The sequence below is a fragment of the Vidua chalybeata genome, chromosome 2, assembly GCF_026979565.1.
Source record: "Vidua chalybeata isolate OUT-0048 chromosome 2, bVidCha1 merged haplotype, whole genome shotgun sequence".
Lineage (NCBI taxonomy): Eukaryota > Metazoa > Chordata > Aves > Passeriformes > Viduidae > Vidua > Vidua chalybeata.
Window position 1 is genome coordinate 99,970,585 of NC_071531.1, and position 23,552 is coordinate 99,994,136.

Sequence of the window (23,552 nt, forward strand, 5' to 3'; positions counted from 1 at the left end):
ACATTCTCTTGTTTTGAAAATCATAGTTTTGATCAATTAACCTCTTATTAACTGAATCTTTTCTGTAATATAGTGATTTCTTAGTGCTCTAAGCATTTTGATCACAGTTTCATACTTCCAGGATGCAGTACTTATTCCCCAAATTTCACTTCAGAGAAAGAGTTCTTAGTTTTTGTGGACTTTGTTGAAAAGTTCTTTGTCAACATCAGCCACCAACTGCAGAATAGCTAGAATGATCATGATTTTTCTAGGCAGTTCGCAAAGTCAAAACAGAAGCCAATGTCTGAGTTGAAATTAGAATTCAAAATAAAGAAATTATTTGAAATGTAATTTCAAAATGATATATGGGTGGTTTGGTTTTTTTTTAATTTTAGTTTGAAATGTATTATATAAATACAGATCTAAAGGGTAGTTCTCTCTCAGATATTATCATTTAACATCTTCAGGTATGCATCCACATACTGGTGTTGATTTCCACGTAGTCTGCTATTTTTATCACATATTTTCCTACTCCCGCCTACACTCACATACAGTGAAATTTCTCTTTCAAGATGACTTCACAATTCAGAATATATCTCAGAATGCAGGGATTTTCTTCTCTTTTTTTTACAAAAAGAAATCTGGCCATGGATATTTTTGTGTTCCTGTTTCTCCTGTCTCTTTTCCAATTAGAATAAAAATAGAGTGAACTATGATACAGGTAATATTGAACCTTGTAAAAGGTTTTGAGCACAGGGCTTTCTTTAACCTCAGAAACAGCTCTGGTTAACACTGCTGGAGAGCTAGGATCTTCTCAGATATGACACAAGAACTTTTAAAAATAAGCTTAGCAGACAGAATGCATGTCTCATTACTTCTAGGCCCAACGAAACACCTTTTTAAAAAATCGAAACCATTTTGAAATAGACTTTTTTCACCTCCTTCTTGTTTTAGATCTGAAGTCATTGCATTGTCACTAAGGGTTAACTAGTGCCTGAGCTCATGGGAAGATAAGGATTTGTGTTAAGCTATTTTTTTACACTTAGATTCTTCACCTTAAAGGTGTTGTCACGTTTCTGACTGACTCTAACCTGAGATAACACTGTTCAACCAGTTCTGAAGAAGGACAGAAGCCTGTGTGTCTCCGCTGTCTGCAGACTGGAATCATGAAGTCAGAACCTTATGTTATAAATAGGAATAGAACCCTGTAAAATCCCCAGTTTCTCCATGCCTATTGTTGGGAATGCAGTGCCAAGCCTCAGAACCAAATACAACCAAGAGCAGAAGGAACAGAGAAAAGCTCTTTGGTGAGCTGTTTCTTTGTCTAATTCATTACTATTTCTTCTTCCTCCTTGGCAAAGTCTCAGTCAGCACTCAAGAGCACACACACAATCTGAGGGAACAGCAGGGCAGTAATTCAAATTGATATTACAAGTCACAGGGTACAGTTCCTCCTGATTCTGCCACTATCATTAAGAAATGGGTTAGTCAGATATCCCTGAAAAAAATATGGACCTGTTCAAAGACCTAACATAGAGACTTCATTGCCATTAACTTTGGCTAGGACCCAGTCTTTTCACCCTTAGTTACTGCTTCAGTGTGTCCAAGACCTGCAAGATGGTGCTGTACCTGTTAATTTTTGGCAGGTATTTTCGGAATTGCAGAATTAATTCTCAGGATGGACTAATACATTAATATGGCAGGAGGTTTGCAATCTTTGGCATTTGGAAAATCAAACATAAATTATCAACAGAATACACTTTATGAGTTGAGCACAGATTTAAATTTCTTTATATTTTAAAACTGCTGCTGAAGATAATTCCTGGAAAAACTTGCAACTTCACCTTAGTCAGAAAGGGCCACCCTAAACTTCTACCAGCAAGTATTTGCGTGCTTGACAACACCAGAAGCATCTAGCACACCCAAAGTTTGAGTGAGAAAAGTACCCTGGATGAGGGAAAGGAAGGTAGGGGATAAAAAGACACATACAGTGATCAACGGAAAAAAAAACTTAGTCTGTCTTCCAAAACACCCCAAATCCAATCAGTCTGCAGCTACAGGTTTCACTATTGCACTTCTACGCCTTCTAAACCTAAGTTCTGGTCTATGCACACAGTGGTTTCTAAACTGTTCAGAGATGGCTCAACTAGAAATAGCTTTGGCTAGTTTATGTTACAACACCCTTACAGAGACAATGGATCCCAAAGAAAAGAAAATGAAATAATTTTGATAGAGCAGGTAACATATATCAATACCTACCAACACGATACGTTTGGATATCAATAGGATATTAATTCAGGCATGCAGAGACACTTTTAGTGCAGAACATTATCAGCCTTGAGGTATGTCAGAAACTTGGGTGAAGATGAGAGCATTTCTTTAATCATTTCCATTTAATGGCTTTGCTATATTAATTACACTCTGCTGGAAAAATAAATTTCAAGTAGCAGCATATAATCTTTCTAAGTTTCACTACTTTATGCTATACCTTGCTTTCAAACTTGAAACAGGAGAAGCTGACAACTCTCAGGTGATGCACTATCCATTTGAACTTTGGGTTTGAACATTTCAGTCTTCCTGTGAGGCACTGGGAAAGCACAGAGTAGTCACCTGGAACACGGCACTCCAAGGCAAAAACAGATCGTTACAACTCCTTTGTGAGAGGCTTCCTGGGCTGTGAGCCCACACTGCCAGCTCATGTCCAATTTTTCCAGTATTCTTGAGTCCTCCTCTACCAGACTGCTCTAACCACCTGGTTTGCACTGATACTGGGGATTGCCCTGCCCCAGGTAGAGAATATGCATATTATCATACATTTATGTGTTCTACAGAAGAAACTCATACAAAATTATAAACTAAAGTAACACTGACCCTAAACCTTAATGATCACTGGTCGCTGTCACAAAGCTGACTCAGTTCCAGCTTTCTGCCAGGGCCAGCAGGGGAGGAACTAAGCAGTAGAGTCCATGAGCACTCTTTATGCTTTCCTTTTGGGGTCATGACAGCATTCAAGGTACAAGGTTAGCTCAGAAAAAACTTCTCATTTCAATCTCAGGTATGGATAAAGCGCATCAGCCCTGTAACAGTTTCACTGTACTATTCAACAAACATACAGCCAGATTTGAGTTGTAATACTCTTTCTACTAGCTCAGAGGCATTTGTGTTGGATCCTAAAGCTGGTACTGGCTTAGTGCACAGTGCAAAATTTTCAGTGAAGTATCACAGATACCAAAATGGTGATGATTAAATCCCAGGCAAATCTACTGACTACAAACAAAGGAGGCAACAGTCTAGCAAAAACATCATAACAGACTTCAGGAATGGCGCAATTATTGTATACAAAGTTCAGTTCAAAAATATATTTCATTAAAAAGCACAAAGCAGCTTGAAAATTTCAAACTCAATGTAGGCTTGAAAGGAAGGAATACTTTCAAGACTTACACATCACTAGAACTGGCATTTAAATCATATTCTGTTGATAAAACACCATTTCAAAGAGAAACCACCTAATTCTCTCACAATCATGTCAGTCTTGCAATGGTAACTGAATTAAAATGGCAGCATATGTTTTTCTTAAGGCCATAAGCAGACATATCTGTATTTAAATGAAGGCATGGCAAGAACAATGAATTTGCAAGCCATTGTTTTTATATTAAATTGTCAAATTGGTGTATGCACATGAATGTACGTAAGAAATATTTCAGGTAGTGCTCCTTTGTATTAATTTCTGCTTCTTTCAAGCTGTGGGAAGTAACAATCTGTAGAAGAGCTTTTGTGAAAAACATTACTGAAAATGATTTGCACTTGAAGTGTAAATAAGCCTCCTGTTTCCTTCACTGAATTTGCAGCTTAAGTATAATTTGTTGGCCTTTGATACTGGCAATCCCATTTTTTCTATCCAGATGATTCAAGAGAAAAAAATGAGTTTAAATAGACTAGATGAATGAATTTCAAAGAATTTTACATTATATCTCTCACTTAAAGCAAAAGAAAGTGATTTACTGCCCTTTTCCATTTTATGGCATTAATTTGAATTCAACTGCAAAGCATTTTTTAAAACATCCCAGACTGAAGCATTAGCAGGTGACTGCACAATATCCTCTCTTTTGGGAAACATTTCAGGATTGTGCCTGCGTACTAACTGATTGTTGCAATGCTTCAGTATCTTGTATTAATATCTGAGGTATCTGGAGAATGAAGAGTCTTCCATAAAATGCAATGCTGTGGTTAATTTCTAAAGTTGGCATCTTTTCCGACCATAGAGCCTTTGAGGAGCACAGGGGGTACCTCCACTGCTTTCCCTCATGGTATCTGGTCCTATGGCACTTTAGGACTTAAGTTCCCACTGGAATTTTGCCATGTCTTAAGGAATTAAATCACCCTCTGATCACAGGGAAATCCAGTTTGATAAGCACTGGAATCCTACAGACAGACATTCCTTTAAAAAAGAACAGAAACAGAGGAGAGACAGTTTGCCATCTATGAATTTCCTTGAGCTTGGTGACATCTCAAGTAACCGGTGCTATTTGGAGGGACACATGTACACCCTGCCAGCTTTCAGACCATTGTCTCAGGGCCTTTCTGTAGCTTCATAAATTTCAGAAATGTTCTGATAAGCCAGGAAATCAATACACCAGCAACAGAAGTTGACACCTGATGATTCTAATCTTTGATTCTGCACCAGGTAGCTTTTAGTACCAATGATACCATAGAATTTTTGGAGCTCTTTTGCAGCAGGGAATTGTTGGACGATACCAGTCTACTGATCTGCTACAAACTCCAAATATCATCAGCAGTATGTGAACAAAGCAGCTTAAAAATAGAAGATGTGGTATGGTGCTGACATTCTCCATATTGTGAAAAACCGATCTTGTCAGGCTGGTAGTTGCCAAAGCAATTTTGCAGAACCCAGAACACTGGCAGTACTCAACATGACTACAGCATTTGGAATGGTGGCCAGTAAGAGATCCATGAGCTTCAGTGAGCTCTGCAACAGAGAAAATGCTGACACTGATGAAGAAATTAGGTTTTTTATTTACATCAGTAACACCAGATCAGTCATGGTAGTTAAAACTGAACTCTCAGATTTTCACCCACTACAGTGTGACTTTCATATTACAGGTGGAAAAGAGGATGAAAAGGAATGTGTTACCCTGGGAAGAGGAAGGATGTTCCTACGTACTAAACAAGTCCCTCACTAAAATCTGGAAAGCACCTTAGCAGCAGAGACATCTTTGTAACTGTTGTAGCCCTGGTAAACAGTAAGGTTAAAAGACCTCCAGCACTGTACAACACTAAGGACTCTGGTTTCAAGAGACAGAATCAGTGCCCCTGACATTAAGGTTTACTAGAATTATAAATATCCAGAACTTCTGGTGCTGAGCACTGGTACTGAGTGAAGCTTTCTTCTGGCCTGAAGAAGCTGGCTATGACTGAAACCTGAACATACTCCAGGGTGACTATTTTTAGCCTCACAGTTTTCAGCAGATAGAAAGGAAATGGATGCTATTTTGCTAATTACCATAAAGGCAAACTAGATGTGTTCTTAAATGCAATGCCTCTGTTTCATGAACTTTATGTCAAAAAAGTCCCAGGACAATAAGAACTCTCCAATTACAACTATTGATTTCCACCCCCAAGGTATAAGGAAAAATTCATGGAGTATTTGCCATAAACTCTTAAATATTCATCCCAAAGCATCTCTCTTCTTTCTGAAAACAACATTCATGCTAGGTTTCTATCAACAACATACCTTCCTAAAAAGGCACAGAACACATTCATTGTGCTCTCTATTCAGAAGCTATTTCAGTTCCAGAGAAATGCAGAGGAATCTGGACACAATCTTGGGCAACAAGCTCTAGGTGGCCCTGATTGAGCAGGGGTGTTTTGACCAGATGACTTCCAGAGGTCCCTTCCCACCTCAACCATTCTGTGATTCTGTGACTCTCACCTGGAAATGATTATATTTAAAAAATAGAAAGAAGGCAAATTTCATGTCATGCTGTAATGACGCCATTTTAAGGTAAAACAAAAGAAGAATTGTAAACCAGTAAAACCTACTTTTTTATCCTGTCTCCAGGCTTTTAAAAAAAGAAGGAAATTGAGATCCAGTGACCAGATCAATGGTCTCTTCCAAAATTTAAGAAAGTATCAGTTTCCATAACCAATAGAATTCATATGCTAGAAAGTGTATTAAAAAAAAAAAAAAGAATGTTTTATGCCTCTTCCCCCCTGCCCAATCCCCCTCAGATTACCCCAAATACACTTGGCTGCTAGAAGCTGAAGAGTACAATGGAGTAAAAAGAACATATTAACCTTCTGCATCCAGCTGCAGATTTAAGAGAAACACAATAAAATACCTGCTGCATTACCAACAGTAGGCTATGCCTTATTTATTAGTATCATTATAATGGCTGGAAGCAACTACCAAAATTGCAACCTTTTTCATATCACTGAACAAAAAAGCATGGTAATATAAAAAGCCTATTAAAATCCAGTCTCAGAACACCACTTGTAAGAACAACAAAAAACAACAGACAAAATGAAAAGGACAAGGGGCAGTGAAGAGAGTCTAAGATCACAAAAAAATATACAGGAAACAAACAAAAGCAACACTCCTGACCAAATGGGGAATAACCATTTATCTGGGCTGCTGAGCTCATCTCACTTAAACCTTCTTTTTCTTACTTGCTTCTCTCCACTATCCTGGTAAAAAATGTGAAAAATGGATCAAAAATGGACATGCATATGGAAGTGTGTCTGTTACTTTGCAGTCCAATTGTTCACAATTAGAGTGTTATTTGCTTGATTTCTTAAAAACTGGTGGGTGTCCAGGAACACAAGAATTATATTAAATACATATCTTAACAGTATAGCTTAACCTACATGAACATGATTAACATTAATTTTTTACAAAGTGCACATAACTCTTCAGGAAAAACTGTGATTGGAAATACTCTAGCATATGAAAAAAGATTTTTTTTGTACTTGATGAGTAACTTAAAACATCCCAGGAATATGTTTTTTTACTATGCTGAATCTTACCTCAAGCCAGAGGAACTGATCTTCGATACTTAAAATCAAGGTCGCATTGACTGACAGGCAGATGCAATCTGCATAAAACTGGCTTCCCACCTCAAACAAACTGAGCAGCATTTGTGCAGCACGTCAGCCTTTGTGGAAATTGCACAGATGTTTGCATACTTATGTATTTTGGAAAAGAATTCATAGCCAAGTAAGCATATCTACAAGAATATATAGGAAGCAGTATGGTGGTCAAATGACTTCTTCTGCTAACAGGAAGTATTTGTGGGGGGAAAAAAAAGGAAAAAACCCAAAACAACCCAAATAAAAAAAAAAAAAAAAAAAACAAACCCCTGGCATAATGCTCATTTTCAGCAATATACTGAACTGTCAGTCAGTCAATACTCTCTCAGTACTTTAGAAAAAGTGAGCAACTCAGCTGCACTAATTTAATTTCACTTGCTTGACCTAGAACACGAAACTTCAGGACTTCTAGAGGCCTCCATAAAATGGTTGTAAAGAAATGTGACTTTTCAAATGTGGAAGTTCATTATTCTAGAATGTTTTATAACCCATTACTCCTAAAAGTCTATTATGCATGTTTCTTCCAGCGGCTTTTATAAGGACTTTCATTATATTCTCTATAGAAAACTCTTGTAAGAAAAAGCAAGAAGATAGACAAAATTCTTGCAAGCCTTGTTACAAGCTGTCATACAGCAATCACTGTTTTCACTAATGACACTTCAAGACATATTTTTAAATTACTTAAGAGAGCTATAGGAATTACCACCCTTGTTGCAGTGTTAAATGTTGGCTCTTCAAGGCTTTTGGTAAACCTCGGACTCCTTCTTTTTCTTCACTTAGTGTACAGTTTGTGAGACTTCAGTAATTCAGATTAGGTATACTCAAACCAGAGTATTCCAAAGCCATTGTGAAAGGTGACCAGCATTTCAGCATCACATTTGAGAATGAAACAAGGGCAATGAATTCATTCTTTTTTGCCTGCCATTCTCCACTGTTGCAGAAGTGCTAACAAACACGTCACACAATGCATCAACTGCTTGAGCTGCACTTCAAATGTGCCTTCAAAACCTCCTCTGAGAACTGCAAGCCTCCTGCCCAGCCACCCCAGGGTAGACGACCTGAGCAGCCCTAGAGACCTTTCTGTAGCTACTCAACTTGACCATGTCAGTCTGAATTGGAGCTTTGCAGAAGTTAACCTCAGAGATTTTTTTCTTATTAACTTTTCCTTAAAATGAAATGTATAAAATAATGATGTGGTCCAAATACTTTCGAAAATATTTTCTTCTATGAAGAAATGAAGAAGCAGAAATGGGAAAGGGGGACTGAGAAAGATCTGGGGAAGAAGAGAGTTTGCTATGATGAGAAGGATGACAAGAACGGATGTGAGGACCAGGGCAAGGATGGAAGCAGGTAATGTGGCAGAAGGAATCTGAGATGGATACAACTGGCATGATGATATTTAAAATACAGAAAGAAGGCAAATTTCATCCATGCTGTAATGACACCATTTTAAGGTAAAAGAAGAATTGTAAGTCGGCCAGCAAAGCCTACTTTTTTTTTATCCTCTGTCTCCAGGCATTTACAAAAGGAAGGAAACTGAGCTCCAGTGATCAGATCAATGGTCTCTTCCAACATTTAAGAAAGTATCAGTTTCCATAACCAATAGAATTCATATGCTAGAAAGTGTCTTTAAAAAAAAAAAAAAAGGAATGTTTTATGTCTCTTCCCCCCCTGCACAACCCCAGCCCTCCATTTTCCCTCTTTTGTGAATAGCAAATATTCCTTAGGAGTATCAAAATAGTATTCTCATCTCCTCTCAAGTCATCTGGAGCCTGAAGTGATCCTGAATGTCTGGGGAACTCCTCTCTTCCTGTGCCCCATGTTTCCCAGTGCAGACAAGCTGCTTGGAAGATTTCTCTCTTTGGAGGGGTCATTAATCCAAGGTGGTTAAACACTGGGATCACAAAATTAAAATCTCATAAGCCTCAGAAAAACAAAATTAAAGCACAGACAATGCATCTTCATGGTAGACAGTTGACTACAGTAAGGAAATAGTCTGGTTCATGTGGGACTGGCTAGGGGGGATGTGGAGCCTGTCTAAGGCAGCCTGACAGAAGGGAAAGGCAACCTGCCTGGATCACATGGATGGTGGAGGCACAAGCCTGGTGCAAATACAAACTGTGCTGCACAGTGAGCCATGTGTGATTCCCACCTGTGACACATGCACTGTACCACAGTTCACATGTGCCCCCACTCTCTGACAGGCTCCATGGGGCAAGAAGGGAACTATCATAGTGTAGGCACAGTATTTTCTGTGACACTGCATAGCAAAGCTGACTGCAGTTAGGAATGGTCTGCCTACTTTTTTCCCCACACAGTCCAAATATTTTTAAATAGGATCATGAGATCCACTCCCACAAGACAGAAATCATGACAACTGCTTGGAAACCATGTATATTATTTTCCAGCTAGCCTCAATAACGGCAAATGTAAAACCAATCATTAAGGTGCTATGAAGAAATACACTGCTAATAAAAATTTTGCAGGAAGTTCAATAGCACAAAGCTTTATTAGTGCAGGAAGTTTCATGGTATTTGTCCCTCTTCTAGAACATGAAGTTCAGGAAAACTGAAAAAGTTTAAATAAATCCGCTGACAACAAAACTTGCAAAATAGAATACCAAGTGAAGGTCACACAACCTCTGTTTCAGCTTAGTCAGGGAGTAGTTAACCCTAGACACACATTTGTACCTTGTATTCAACATGTTGAGAACATCAGCCATCTCCATCCTTTCTGTAATCAAATCAAAAGCAGGGGGAAAAAACCCTCCCAACTACTACATTTGTTAACATTTTCACTCACACATGTGACCAGTTTCTGTAGTTTCATCATCCATCCTTAAACCCACACATCATGCTTATCTCCCACTTAACTGCCAGCAAGCCCATCACAAGACCATCGTTTCGTCCTCATGCTGAAACTCTCCAGAGCAGCAACGAGACCAATGCCACGCCAGGCATCCATCAGCTGATCTCCTCGACCAGGATGCAGACAGCAAAATAGACAGGATCTGTATCTGCATTTATTCCCAGGAAGTATATAATCCTTTTTGGTTACTGCCACCTCTCAGAAAAAAGTGATTACAGATTTTGAGAGTGTGCAGCTCCATTTTCTAGATTTTAAACATTTGAAGCTACTGCATTTATCTTTTAATTTTACCTCCTCCCCAACTCAACTTAGTATTACAGCACTCAAAGCCTACACAATAGACTTGCTGTTTTATCAATATTATAAATTTCATCTTTGAAGAGTCTCTCTCATATAAAGCACAAAAGTAGAAAAATGAACAAAATGGTTTAATATAACACAGCTCTATAATATATGTGTTTCATCTTTAATGCTGTCACCTTTTTTTATGTACAGACTGTAGCATGTTGAGGGTGGGAGACCATAAAGGGAGTGAAAAATTAGATCCTACTACTCAAATACCAGATACAGTATTTGGATATAAACCAATTCCTTCTGAGGCTGTGACTGCTAGATGTGCTAAATCTCATGCTGATTCTCAACAGATCAGACTATTTTTTTAACTTATTCGTAGAAGGCAAAAATCTCTAACAACATGTGAAGTTAGAAAGTAGGAATACACAGCCTGACAATTTTTCTAGAGGAAGGAAAAAACAACAGTACCATTGTTTTCACCTGCCAATGTTTTCAGAAACAAAATCTGCTTTTGTGTTTGTACTTCTGTTGCTCCTATAGGAGCAGAACATGACAAAATTGAAGACCGGGAGGGGGCTGCATCCAGGCATGCATGACAGAAAGTTGAACACTGAAAAAATCAAAGTTTGGGTAGTACTTAATTAAAGCTATCAGTTCTGTTTTGGTCTCCTTCTGTGGCCTTACAAGAAGAAACTTATCTGATCAATTATGTACAAAACACAAAAAAGCACTCGGATCAGGAAACCTGTGATTAGAACAAGAATGAAGCAAATACATCTTACATTCTATATTCATGTATATTTAAAATTGCCAGACTGAAATGAGTCCTTTCCTATAACATTACATTTGCCTCATCTCCATTTCCTACTGATGACAAAAACCATGACAGCAATCACAGAACTCCATATGAAATTAAGTAGTTCACTGTACAGGAACAAACCTATGGTACTAATTTCCAACAGCTAGAACATAAAATATGAAAAAATGCCAAAACTGAATGAACTCCATAAGGAAATACTGGAGCAATTTAGATGACAGAGAAGGTTAATAAAACACAAGATATTGAAAATGTATATGATACACAGAAATCAGATCAGGCATCAGAGAAAAATGTCACTTTGCATTTTATGTTTCTGTAGACAATTTTAAAACCAGTCATGGACAATTCTCTTCCTCAAATTTCCTGCTTTGAATTTCTCTATTTACAACAAACTCACGGTATAAAAAGGTGATCTAATGAAAACCCACATACTTAAAATATATAAAGATGGACTCAATATAAGGAACAATTCAATCCCAAATCTGATTACTAGAGAATATCATCAAGTTAATTACCCATAAGATATATGACTCACACAGCAAATTCTAGAGGCATTTGCTTAAATTTTCAGAAGTCACTAAATGATCCTGTTAAATGTGTGTGCTGTGCTTTCCATGCCACTTCTGGTATTTTCAGTCACTACCTTTTCTAAGAACCATGCCAGTTTAGGTCCAGCACTTCTCCAGAAACTCCTTCCTAATTTTGACATTTTAAATGTCCTTACAGAGATCCATTTTGTCTAGCACAGCACAGTGTAAAGTGGAATTAAACTTGGGTGATCCACTTAAGAAGTGCACCACGAGCAGACCAATGTAATCCCTTAAGTCCTCAGGAAATTCAGCTTGAATCACATTTGAATACAATCATACATTCAGATATGGAAAGGTACATGTGCTCTAGTAAGAGATTTGCATATGAATGGATGCAGAAGTCTGCATCATCCCACCAGACAAAACCAGAGGGAGATAAAACGCCCACAGCAGCCTTCACTCTCTCCCTAAGTAAATCCACCCCAAAAGCAAGATCATTTCTGGTTCTGTGTAGATCTGGTAAGACCATGATAATACTGAAATCACCCTTCCTTAGTAAGGCAATAATAAAAGCACCAAAGTCAGATATCACATATCATTTGTCATTAAGGACTCCTACCTTTTCAGCTTCATATAATTTTCACTAGCTGCCGGTCTGCATTCAGCACGTTGCACCACTATTCCTTCCAAGGCAAGTTTATCTAGAATGAAAAGAAAATGAAGTAAAACTGGACATTAAAATAAGATCCACCAAGATGGTCAGCATTTGAATTATTTTTCACTAATTAACAATTTACTAAATATAACATAATTCTAAGGTCTCAACTCAAGTTCTAAAATCTCTGCTATTTAGACACCAAAAAAAAAGCAGGAAAAACATGTTTGCATAGCTGGTATACCCTAGACTTCCTTGCTTTGCCTTCAGATGTTTTACATATTAAGAATGGATCACAGAGATCAAATTTTAAATAAGAGATTGCAACTTCTTTCTCTAGATGTTGCACTCAGATTATTATCGAGGAACTTTTCTGTAAATGGGCAATTAATACAATGAGTGACTATGAAAAAATAATCTACAAAGAGAATCCAATAAACAAAAATTAATGGAAGATAAAGCAAAAAGCTAATTTTATTCTTATTCTCAGAAAAATAATATCACATTTTCCTCTTGTTACAATTTTTTGTAAAAGTACTAAAGGAACAGAATGCAAAAAAAGTAATAATACAACAGATGGTAACAATCGAGGAAAAGAAGTAAAAGCTTTCAATTAGTAATCTAGGACACCACATACAAGTATTTAGGTAATACGCCTCTCTGTACATTCACCACAAAGTGACGCAGTCACTTTGTTACCCTACGTGACCACCTTCTGCCTAAAGCAACGATGACTAACAGAGCAGTAGCAGCCTACACCATAAAGGCAGGTAAACCCAAAAATTAAAAGCAACTTAATGCAGAAATGAAGAGAGAAAAGTGGTGGTGGGCAAACTTCTTCACTTCTGCTACGATGTTCTAGTGCATGGTGTGTGGATGTGGGAGGAGCGCATGTCAATTTATGCATCTATTTTGGGCGTAGCCAGCACAATATGTGGTAAACAAACCCCTCTGGAGCAGCCCTGCATTACAAGAAAGGATGAGTTTTAAAGGCTTGATTAACTCTCAGTATTAAAATGTCCTTCCAAGAGCACTACACTGTCATTGTCACCTTCCGCTGGCAATGTCACAGAAGATGACAGAAACACTTAGAAATACTGATGTCCAAGTAACCCAAGGCACTCTGAGACACCTCTGAATTTCCTACCACTTTATAGACTGAAATATTACTATATCTGCACATTTAAGTCTGCTCTCCCTGAATAATGCCAGAAGCAATTACTTAGACATCATGTATTTTAAAATTATTTAATCTAAAATTTATTGGATTGATTCAAACTAAATCTTTGAAAGCAGTAAGAAAGCCATATTTTTTCAGATAGGTTTGAATGAAATAAAATAAAATTTGTTTTAAAACATTTGTGATTTTGTAGATTCCCAGCTTAATGGTCAAAAGAGACAACCTGGCAAATTTGCCTGACATCTTATGCATCACAGACAGAAAAATTGTATGGTCTTTCTTCTTTACAGAATCTAGTAACTTATTTGTGGCTAAAATGGTACTAATATTGCTGCTTAATTTCTAATAAGAATTTGGCTTCAGCTTCTAGCAGTTGGTTCTTCTCATTACTTTCTATACTATGGTAAAGAGTCTTTCAGTACCTGGTGTTTTCTCCCTCTGAAAGTACTTATAAATCGTTATCAAGGTGCTTCGCAATCACCTTTTCAATACATGAACCAATTTAAGCTCATGCATTATCTCATTACAAGACATTTTTGCCATACTTAAATCACTCTTGAACTTTTTATTTGCATCTTGTTCAATCTTGAAATGATGCTTTAAGATAACAGAGACCAGAAACCAGACACATTACTACCAAACTGATTTTATGAAAACCATACATGGAAGTAAAATAACAGATACAGGAGCTGGAATTTCTCTCACCTCACTTAAGCCATTTGAAGGTTATTCAGAATCTATGAATTCAGCAGAGAGAGGGAGGAAGGGAGACTGTCAGGAAAAAAAATGGTCCCATCTCTTTTAGAATTCAATTTTTTTTTAGGTGTTTTTTTTGGTAGGTTTTTTTTGGAGGAGGGGTTGCACAGTGTCATGAAGCAGTCCCATGACTGCTTCATGCTTAGATGGCTAAAACTGGGTTAAGATCAATTTGTCTCTAAAAACCAAGTTCTGGGGATTTGTGGAGTTAACTGACTATTATATTACTAACACAACTATTTTGAGTCTTTTCTAAGTCTTACAGTTTATCTGTGTGCTCTGCATTGCCTAGGTGTATAATTGCATTTGGCTTGGTGAAAACTCATTGTCTTTAAAACAGATTCTGTGAATTAAGCAAACCCGGTTACACCGTGACAGTCCTGAAATAGTTACTCACTGTCTGACCAGCATTTGTGTCAATCATGACACATTTTTTAAGCAGTGATTCTCACCACTATCCTCCTTGCTAATCCTGGAGTAAGCCCTTCAAACTACAACTCAAGAGGCTTCCTACTCATAATTCCTTTCTGATAACTGTCAGCTAGTTTTTAATCTTGTTCTGTGCTTGCTTTTTTAAAAAAATATAAATCAGGATGTCACAAGGATCTAGATTACGTCCAGTAGGAAATGCTAAGCAGGCTGCAAATGTGCTGTTAATTTAAACTCACAGTCCTCAAAATAAACAAAATTAGATTTGTTGAACCAGAAAAACTTTACATAAAGCCATGTTTGTTAACATCTGCTTAACAATTCACTATATTTCCAATCTTGAACTCCATAACAATTTTTCTGCTCACTTCTGTGGTACGGGTTTCAAGGCTAGCTAATCTATATTCACCTGAACCATCTAACCCAGCTGCCTGAACCCTGACATGCCACTATCAATCTCCCTGCACTTTGCACAATTTTCAAATTATTTTTAAGTTTCAAGGATCAGGATCAGTAAAGCAGAGAGTTCCTACCCACTAACTACTTAGAAAATTAACATGCCAATTAAATGAGTTTATCCTTAGTATTACCACAGAATCACATAATAGTTTGGGTTAGAAAGGGCCTTAAAAATCACTTCGCTCCAACTCCCCTGTCATGGTCAGGAACACCTTCCACTAGACCAGGTTGCTCAAAGCCCCATCCAACCTGGCCTTTAACACAGCCAAGGTTAGGGAATCCACAACTTCTCTGGTATCTCATCCTCGATGTCTTGGCTAATATCCTCTTTTAATTACCACTGATCTAGATTTGACTTTTGCGGTCAAATCCAGACAAAATGTTCCAATCCTTAATGTACAAGGCTGTGTATAGTCTCCCAAACACCACCTTGCAGCTAAGCTTGTCTGCTGCCTAAGAACATCCACTGTCCAAAAACCAAGGCTTATGTCCACTTTCCCTGGACCCTCTTTGGGATTTTAACACATCCTTAGAGTCTAGCAGAATACACAAAGACACACGCAAACCTCCGGATGCAAGACTGTAGTATGGGAACACAGTTTTTATTCCCTTTGTAGCCTAATTAGACCTCCTTCACCAAACTCAAATTCAGAGACTTGGGTCTGTCTTCAACTGTTGCAGGACCAGAGATGCAATGAAAAGATATCCAAAATGCTACACATCTGCCTTGATATTTCCATAGTCGCATCAGCCTAGAAGGTAATGGATGAGTAAGGCATGGAAGTTGTAGTTAGTTCCCTGTTAAAAACTCCTACTCAAGGTAGATAGTACAAAATAAACAAATAGGTCTGAAGGACTAGCTAAGACCAGTGATGAGAAGGGAAAATAAGACATTTTCCCAAGAGTCTCACACTCTCAAATGCCCAACATGTGCTGGCAGATACAAAGACCCTCTTAGTGCAGCTCCAGACAGGCTCCTCCACAGAACCCGTACGTTAATCATTAGCTGCCAAATGCATGCTCACCCTGAACTCCCTGCCTGAATGCCCTGGTGCCAATTCATAAAGCAATTTCAACTATTGTCTCAGGGAGATGATAGATATGCTGGGGAAACACAGATTCCAGCTTGGAATCCTGCTGACAATCCAAGAACAGAATATGGTTGAAACACTTAAGCTAATGTTAATAAATAGGCAGGAGAGAAATTTACTGGAATTGTGCAGTAGATGGTCTGAAAGGGATTGGCTTCTTGTAGTTTTTAGAGAGAGAGAGAGAGATGGACTGGCTTGGAGATTTTAATGTATTAATCTTCTAGTCTGACTGCACTCAGCTTCGATTTCCAGACACTGTCTTGTTGGACCATTGACTGCTAAGCTGAAGAGCCTGCTAGGAAAGCATTTCTGCCCATCCAAGCACTTATGTAGTCTCCACCTTTATCAAGCCTAATAAAAATAAATCATGTTTTTTTGAACCTTCCATTATGCCAATTCTTCAGCTTCTTAATTGTTCTTATTGGCCTGAGAAAGTCCAGTTCATGTATGTCTCTCCTGAGATACTCTCTCTCACAGCTAGACTTGACAGCATGTGGGTCAGGTTCTGGAGCTTGCCAACTCCTCTGCCTTGTGAGCAGTGCCAAGGAAAAAGGCAGAAAAAGACCGCACCTAGGATGCATGGTTCTCAGGCAGCAGGAAAAAGGAGATGAAAGTGCAGTGGGCACATGTGCCTCCAGATGCTCAGCTGTTAGAAGATGGGCTGTTGCTTCCCAGTTGTCATGGTTCAACCCCAGCCAGCAACCAAGCTTCATGCAGCTACTCACTGCCCCACCAGCACTGATCCTACCAGGATCAGGGAGAGAATCAGAAGGGTAAAAGCTGGAAAACTCATGGGCTGGGATAAAGACAGGGCTATATCACATATAACAGTTACTTGGAAGAAAAATGCCATCACTCCAAATGTCCTCCCTCTTCCTCCTTCTTCTCCCACTTGATATACTGTGCATGGTATCACACGGTCTGGAACATTTCGTCGGTTTGGGTCACCTGTCCTGGCTCTGTCTCCTCCCAACCTTCCATGCACCCCTAACTTCCTCACTAGCATGTCAGTACAAAAAGCAGAAAAGGCCTTGGCTCTGTGTAATCCTTGCTCAGCAATAACAAAAACATCTCTGTATTATCAACACAGTGTTCAGAACAAATCCGAAACCCACCCCCATACCAGGTACCGTGAAGAAAGTTAACTCTTCCCCCGCTAAAACCAGCACACCAGCATCCAAGTCAGAAGTCCTGGTAAGCTCACACTGCTCACTTAAACCACCGTGCAGCTTCCCAGGCTTTTGCATGTGTTGGCTGGACATGGAACAGCCCCTTCCTTCACTAGACCTCAGCTCTGCTCTTACAGACCAAAGGCATTTTGCGGCACCTCTCTTGCTGCAAAGCTGCTGCCCTTCTCAGGCCGTCCTTCCCTGGCAGCTATGCAGCTACGGAACAGGCTCTCCAGGTCTTCACTTGGCATTCCTGTATTTAGGCATCCAGTGATACATTCTATGCTTGTTTTACTGCCACTCCACAGAACTCATGCTCAGCTGTCAATGACCTGTTATACATAGATCAGAACCTCTGCCCTAACTCTCCTGCAAACATAAATACTGCAAGCTCTGTCTACAGTGTATTCATGGGCATATAAACTTTGTATTTGGCGATAATAAAATGTTATCCTAACCAACTATCCAAATCCTTCTGCATCATCAATGTATCACCTTACTGACTACACTCTCAGGTGTATCATCTCCAAAACCATTAGCAACTACCTCCTCGATCACTCACTAGAAAAAAATTGGACCAAGAACAAATTGGACAAATCACAGCAACATCTGAGTGATAATTTTCTGCTTAACATTTGACGCCTGCAGGTTTGAAGCCTGCAGGTTAAGTTCTGTATAGCTAAATGATAGGGAAACTAATGTGGTATATATTCTACTACAAAATGGCAAATGAAACATACTGAAGGATTTATCAGAAAAAAGCATCACTTGCTTTGCTGAACAAATTCTAATTTAAGAAAAGGGCAAAAAAAATCGGCACCACCCATTTTCTCTCCACACATTGATTAGCATTATATTACCCTCCCTTAATTTTTAACTGATTGATTTCCAAGTCAGATATTTTATCATTTTTCATACAGTACCTTTTCATATTTAAATACCTGTCTCCTGTAATTCATCTTTCAGATATTGGCACAGCATTTGCTTTTCCAGTCTTGTAGAATTGCAGTGCTCAAAAATTATTAAAAATATCAACAGTAACTTTGACAGTTTCTTAGACAGCCTTTTAGAAACTCTTGAATGCAAATTGTTCAGACTTGCTGGTTTGAAAATCTTTAATTTTAATTACTATGCAGAGCCTGTCTTCAACAGCTGTTAATCAACATCTGGAGATACTTTTGAAATGAGAATTTCTATGCTATGAACACTGTGTGACAGGAGCTACTGAATGGTCTAAATGTCCAACAACCTGGCCAATTTTCTGTGTTATGACATTAAATGTCTAGCAAACTGCCTCAATAACCCTAACAGATTGCATTAGCATGGCTTCCTAATCTAAATTTCTCTCCCTCCTATAGCTGAGAATTTTCCTTATATTCTTTTGTACTCTAATAAAAAAATTAGTTGGTTTCTGTAACCCAGGTTATTTTCTCTGACAGCAGACTGTCGGTAAAGCTGATCTTTGGATAGGCAAGTGAGCTGAACCACTGGTAAAGCACCAACTTTTCCATGTTGTATTCTGGTCCTGAATCCTCAGCTCCATGGCATGCTCAAGCTTACAGACCAGGAGATTCAGGAAGAGGGTTGAAGTTGAGTGAGAGTGAACTTATTTTCCAAAAGGAAGTATGTAGGGCAGAAGGAGGGGAAGATGCCTAGCCCCCTCCTCCCAAGTTTTGTTCTTCTGTGTAGCTGCTAGATACCAGCACTGAATTTTCACTGTCTCCACGACAGCTTGTCTGTGTGAAAACCTGGAAATCTCTGTGGATTGCCCTTCTGCTGCAACCCAAAGTGTGTGTAACTTAGGAAGGGAATACTACTACTATAGGCACTCTCCTAAGTGTGCACAAGGGTGCTCAGTGTACTTCCTGACTTAATCTGAAACCAAACAATATCCTTTCAATTGCTGGATCCCAGCACTATTCCCTACTTCAACGGCAAACCCAACATACAGGTAACACTAATAATTTGTGAAGCAGCAGTCATTTCAGGATTGCTATTCCACACTGTAAGCAGAACACTTCAGCTGGACAGGGCAGAAACAATTCACTAGTAGCAGGGGAAAGCACCCAGCAGCAAGCTACTCCATTTCAATCCTAGTGGGAAGCAAGATCTGGGATGCACTTGGCACATCTCAGCTATCACAGACTGACTGGTACACAACACAAAAGACTTTCGGAGGACAAAAATGGTCAAAGTCTCTAACTTGATTGCAAGAAATACTTCTATATCTTTGGCAAAATGAACTTTTGGATGGTCTTTCAGTGCATGGACAAAAGGACAGAAAAAAAGAAATCCAGCATAGCTACACCTTCAAAAAACAGTAAGTTATATGAAATCACCCCATTAAAATTACATGCACTACAATACCATATGTATCACAAGTGCATAGGAAGAATGAAGGCTTTTTGGGAAAGTCTTGTAGTATGGCACAGAAAGTGGAAAATTTTCACTGAGAAATGCCAGGCTTTAGTTTTGTTTTACAGATGACTGTCAGCTGCAGTGAAATAAAGCTACATGGGTTTGTGGGGATGAAAATTTTACAGCAGCTCTAAATTTTTCAAGTCTCAAAGGTTTAAGTGTAAATATTCATGAACTCCACAGAGTATATTTTCCACACCAAATCCATTCTGAATATTTTATCATATAAACCACTAAAATGATTTTGCATGATCTTTTAAAGAATACTTACTTGTTCACAAAAGTGGAAAATATCAACTGCAAGTGTGAGAACATTGAGAAGATGATGAAAAGAGAATACACACTGTTCTGTAAATTCTGTCTATTAAAATGCAAACAGTTTTACTGGACATGGAAAATTTATTGTTTTTACAAATCCCTTCTCTCCTTGGAAATCCCTGGTTACTTGTACCAGGATGCTTCTAACTCAGCTTCAAATTATTTCAAGTTCACTGTATGAGATGAAAGCACCACCAACCATTCTCCTAAGGTTTAAAAGACAATAAGATGGTTCAATATTTTAGTTATGCATGATCTAAGCACATTACGTGAATTTTCCATTACTTGACAATAAAGTAAATTTTAATGGATATCTCCTGTAATGGAAAATAAATCTTACGTGAAAGTAATTGGCTTTTTCATTTTCTCAATTACTAATTCTGTAACTTGAACTTGAAAAACTTAGTAATTAGTGAAAGGAGTTAATCTTGAAAAAAAGTCCAAATGTTTAAAAATTAGAAACTGATTGAAATCTCTGACTGAAGTTATGTTAAACACATCCATAGTATCAAAGGGTTAAAAATAAAACCATTACTAATTCCCAGTAAATCAAACCTAATTAATAATACCTGCTTAATATATCATATACAACAGTAGAAAAAATCAGCCTATCAGGGATATGCTAGGGATAGGATACCCTGGCAAGGAGAAGAGTGAGAGAAAAACATTTATTTTCACTAGAGTCAGTTACCAAATAATAAAATAGTATATTGATTACTCAGTGGTATCAAAAAACAACCTTACTGACAGCGGGAGCAGTAGGAATAAGATACTTAGAAATAGAGCAGAAGAATTTACAGAAAAATAATCTGCCTTTCCACTGCTAGTCAGATAAAGCAGGACACATCTATCTGTAAAGTGAAAAATACATATTGAAACAGATGGACCCTCCTCTTCTCCAGGTCTAACCCAAGGAAAGCCTTTGCTCCCACCCGTGCTGGGGAATGTGTGCAGTGGCTCCCATCTGTCCACTCCCCAAGGAAACGCCCATAGAGATGTGTGGAGAGCTTTTCCTTTCCTGCTCCAAACTGCATATGTTTAAAGGGGAAATCTTCCTCTAAGAGGCAACTGGGAGGCTCAAAGTACAGGAGAAAAGATAGGCATTTGATTTCAGTGTGCTGTGCTGATGTCTCTGCCTCCCTGTACCCCAGTGTTGCTAAGCTATGGTGTTATGTGATGTTCAAAGCTATCTGTAGGCACACAAGCCCTTTGTTCCACAGGGCAGCTGAGTTTTTCTATCAAGAAAGAACCAACTGATGCTAGACAGTCTTGGTGACTTAAAAACCATCACCAATATAAATGGTAAATCCTCCCTGTAAAACTGTTTTTGTCTATGGCACACAGGAAGACAAAAAGCAAAACCTAATCAGGCTGCTGATCTTGTGGTGGTGAGGATAGACCCTTTGACTGCAAATAAAAGCTTTTGCCACAAACTTAGAACAGTCAGACCAACAAGTCCTTAGCACCACTTCCAAGGTATCTCCTGTGGAAACATCTTACTGCTGCACACATGCCCAATAAATGAGTGACATGCATAGGCACACATTCCACAGATGACACCCCCCTTATACACACAGGGACACCTTTTGTTTCTCTGTTGTTCTGCTGTATGCATCAGGTACTGTAATCAGTACTAAAAAACAATGTGAAAAAACAGGCTTTGTGAAAATAAAAATCCTTGAAACACAAATGAAGCTGTTTTAACACCATAAGCACAATATACGATTTGGCCAGCTGGCACTACAAATACATCTTCAATTATTAAAAATAAGTTGCCATTTAGTATAGCAGTACGTATTTCTGAGCAGAACCCCTTAAGCTATGCAAACTACTTAGACTTAGACTTAAGGGAAAGAAATAAAACAGTTGTTATACGCTTCTTCCCTTACACAGTTAAATGCAAATTCTCTCTTACAGTCATATTCCTGCTATCTCCCTGCACACACAGCTGATACGCCACCTACTGCAAAGCCAAGCTGACAGCCGGAGCAATGCGAGCAGCATTTCCATTCCAACATCGAGCTGGAGCTGAATAAAGGTGCTTTTTAATAAGAAACAGCCTCTTTGCAAGCTGACAAGAGCAAAGCAGGATAGCTGTATTGTTGTCCTAGCTTCAATAATGGAGAGAAAAGCAAGCAGGAGAGAAAACGAATGCGAAGAAAAAAACAGCAACTCTGAAAGCTCCGAGCTAGACAAGGACTATAAAACATCTCTGATTACTCTGAATGTCGGTGGTTATCTATATATCACACAAAAACAGACATTAACCAAGTATCCAGACTCTTTTCTGGAGGGGATCATAAATGGAAGAATAATGTGCCCATTTGATGCAGATGGTCATTACTTCATAGACAGAGATGGACTCCTTTTCAGACACATCCTCAACTTCCTACGGAATGGAGAACTTCTTCTACCAGAGGGGTTTCGAGAAAATCAACTTTTGGCACAAGAAGCCGAATTCTTCCAGCTTAAGGTACTCTCAGAGGCAGTGAAATCAAGGTGGGAGAAGGAACAGCTAGCATCCCGAGAGACTACTTTCCTGGAAATAACTGACAGCCACGACCGTTCACAAGGACTTAGAATCTTTTGTAATGCTCCTGAATTCATTGCAAAAATAAAATCCAGAATTGTACTGGTGTCCAAAAGCAGGCTGGATGGATTTCCAGAGGAGTTTTCAGTATCTTCAAATATTATTCAATTCAAGTACTTCATAAAGTCTGAAAACGGTACACGACTGGTACTGAAGGAGGACAACACCTTTGTCTGCACCCTGGAAACTCTTAAATTTGAGGCTATAATGACAGCTTTAAAATGTGGATTTAGACTGCTGACCAGTCTGGACTGTTCAAGAGGGTCGATTGTTCACAGTGATGCCCTGCATTTTATCAAGTAATCACAAAGGCAAAGGAAACGAGCACACAGCCAGTAAACCTCCTTGAGCTGCAGCCTCCTGGCATCACAAATAATGCATCTAACTAGCCCTGTACCACAGAGCTCAGCTGCTAATCAACTGATGTGAGCTAATGGTATGTAAATCTCATAATGACATCTATCTCTGGCTTACTTAAGCTGAATGAAAATTTTATGCCTGAATTTAACAAGAATTATCTGCTAACATTGTAAACACAGATGGAATGCTTTATGCTCTTTGTAATATGTTTTCTCAATGCTGTCTTTCAACCAGAGAGTCTAGCTGAATTTTTGTGTACCTGTGTGATGAACGTGCATATACCTAACTGCTCTGCTGAACAGCAGTGAGAGTGTTTTCAGATAATAAGCAGGCTTAAAGTATGTTTTGCTTATAACAAATTCAGAATGGATTTTAACTGGAATAAATGATTTTGACTGTTCATTATTGTTTATGGTAATCTATTGTATTGAATTTGCAAAAGACAAGATTGCAAGAGAGTTTAAAATAACCAACTTAATTTTTAAGTTAAATGGTTTCTCAACTCACTTAACCCCAAATTTATACCATA

The 23,552-nt window shown here is 38.5% G+C and overlaps 2 protein-coding genes across 2 annotated transcripts in view; one reads left to right on the top strand and one right to left on the bottom strand.

Annotated features, from left to right (window-relative positions):
• The window catches only part of GTF2F2 (general transcription factor IIF subunit 2), a 79,323-nt gene that overhangs the window by 30,160 nt on the left and 25,611 nt on the right, over positions 1–23,552 (bottom strand). Inside the window, exon 6 of the mRNA XM_053935153.1 lies at positions 12,218–12,299. Within this exon, the coding sequence (XP_053791128.1) occupies positions 12,218–12,299 (82 nt within the window). The remainder of the gene's footprint in view (positions 1–12,217; positions 12,300–23,552) is intronic.
• On the top strand, positions 22,043–23,423 carry KCTD4 (potassium channel tetramerization domain containing 4). Its single transcript, XM_053935155.1, has one exon. The coding sequence runs from the start codon at positions 22,193–22,195 to the stop codon at positions 22,964–22,966; it is 774 nt and encodes a 257-aa protein (XP_053791130.1). The 5' UTR covers positions 22,043–22,192; the 3' UTR covers positions 22,967–23,423.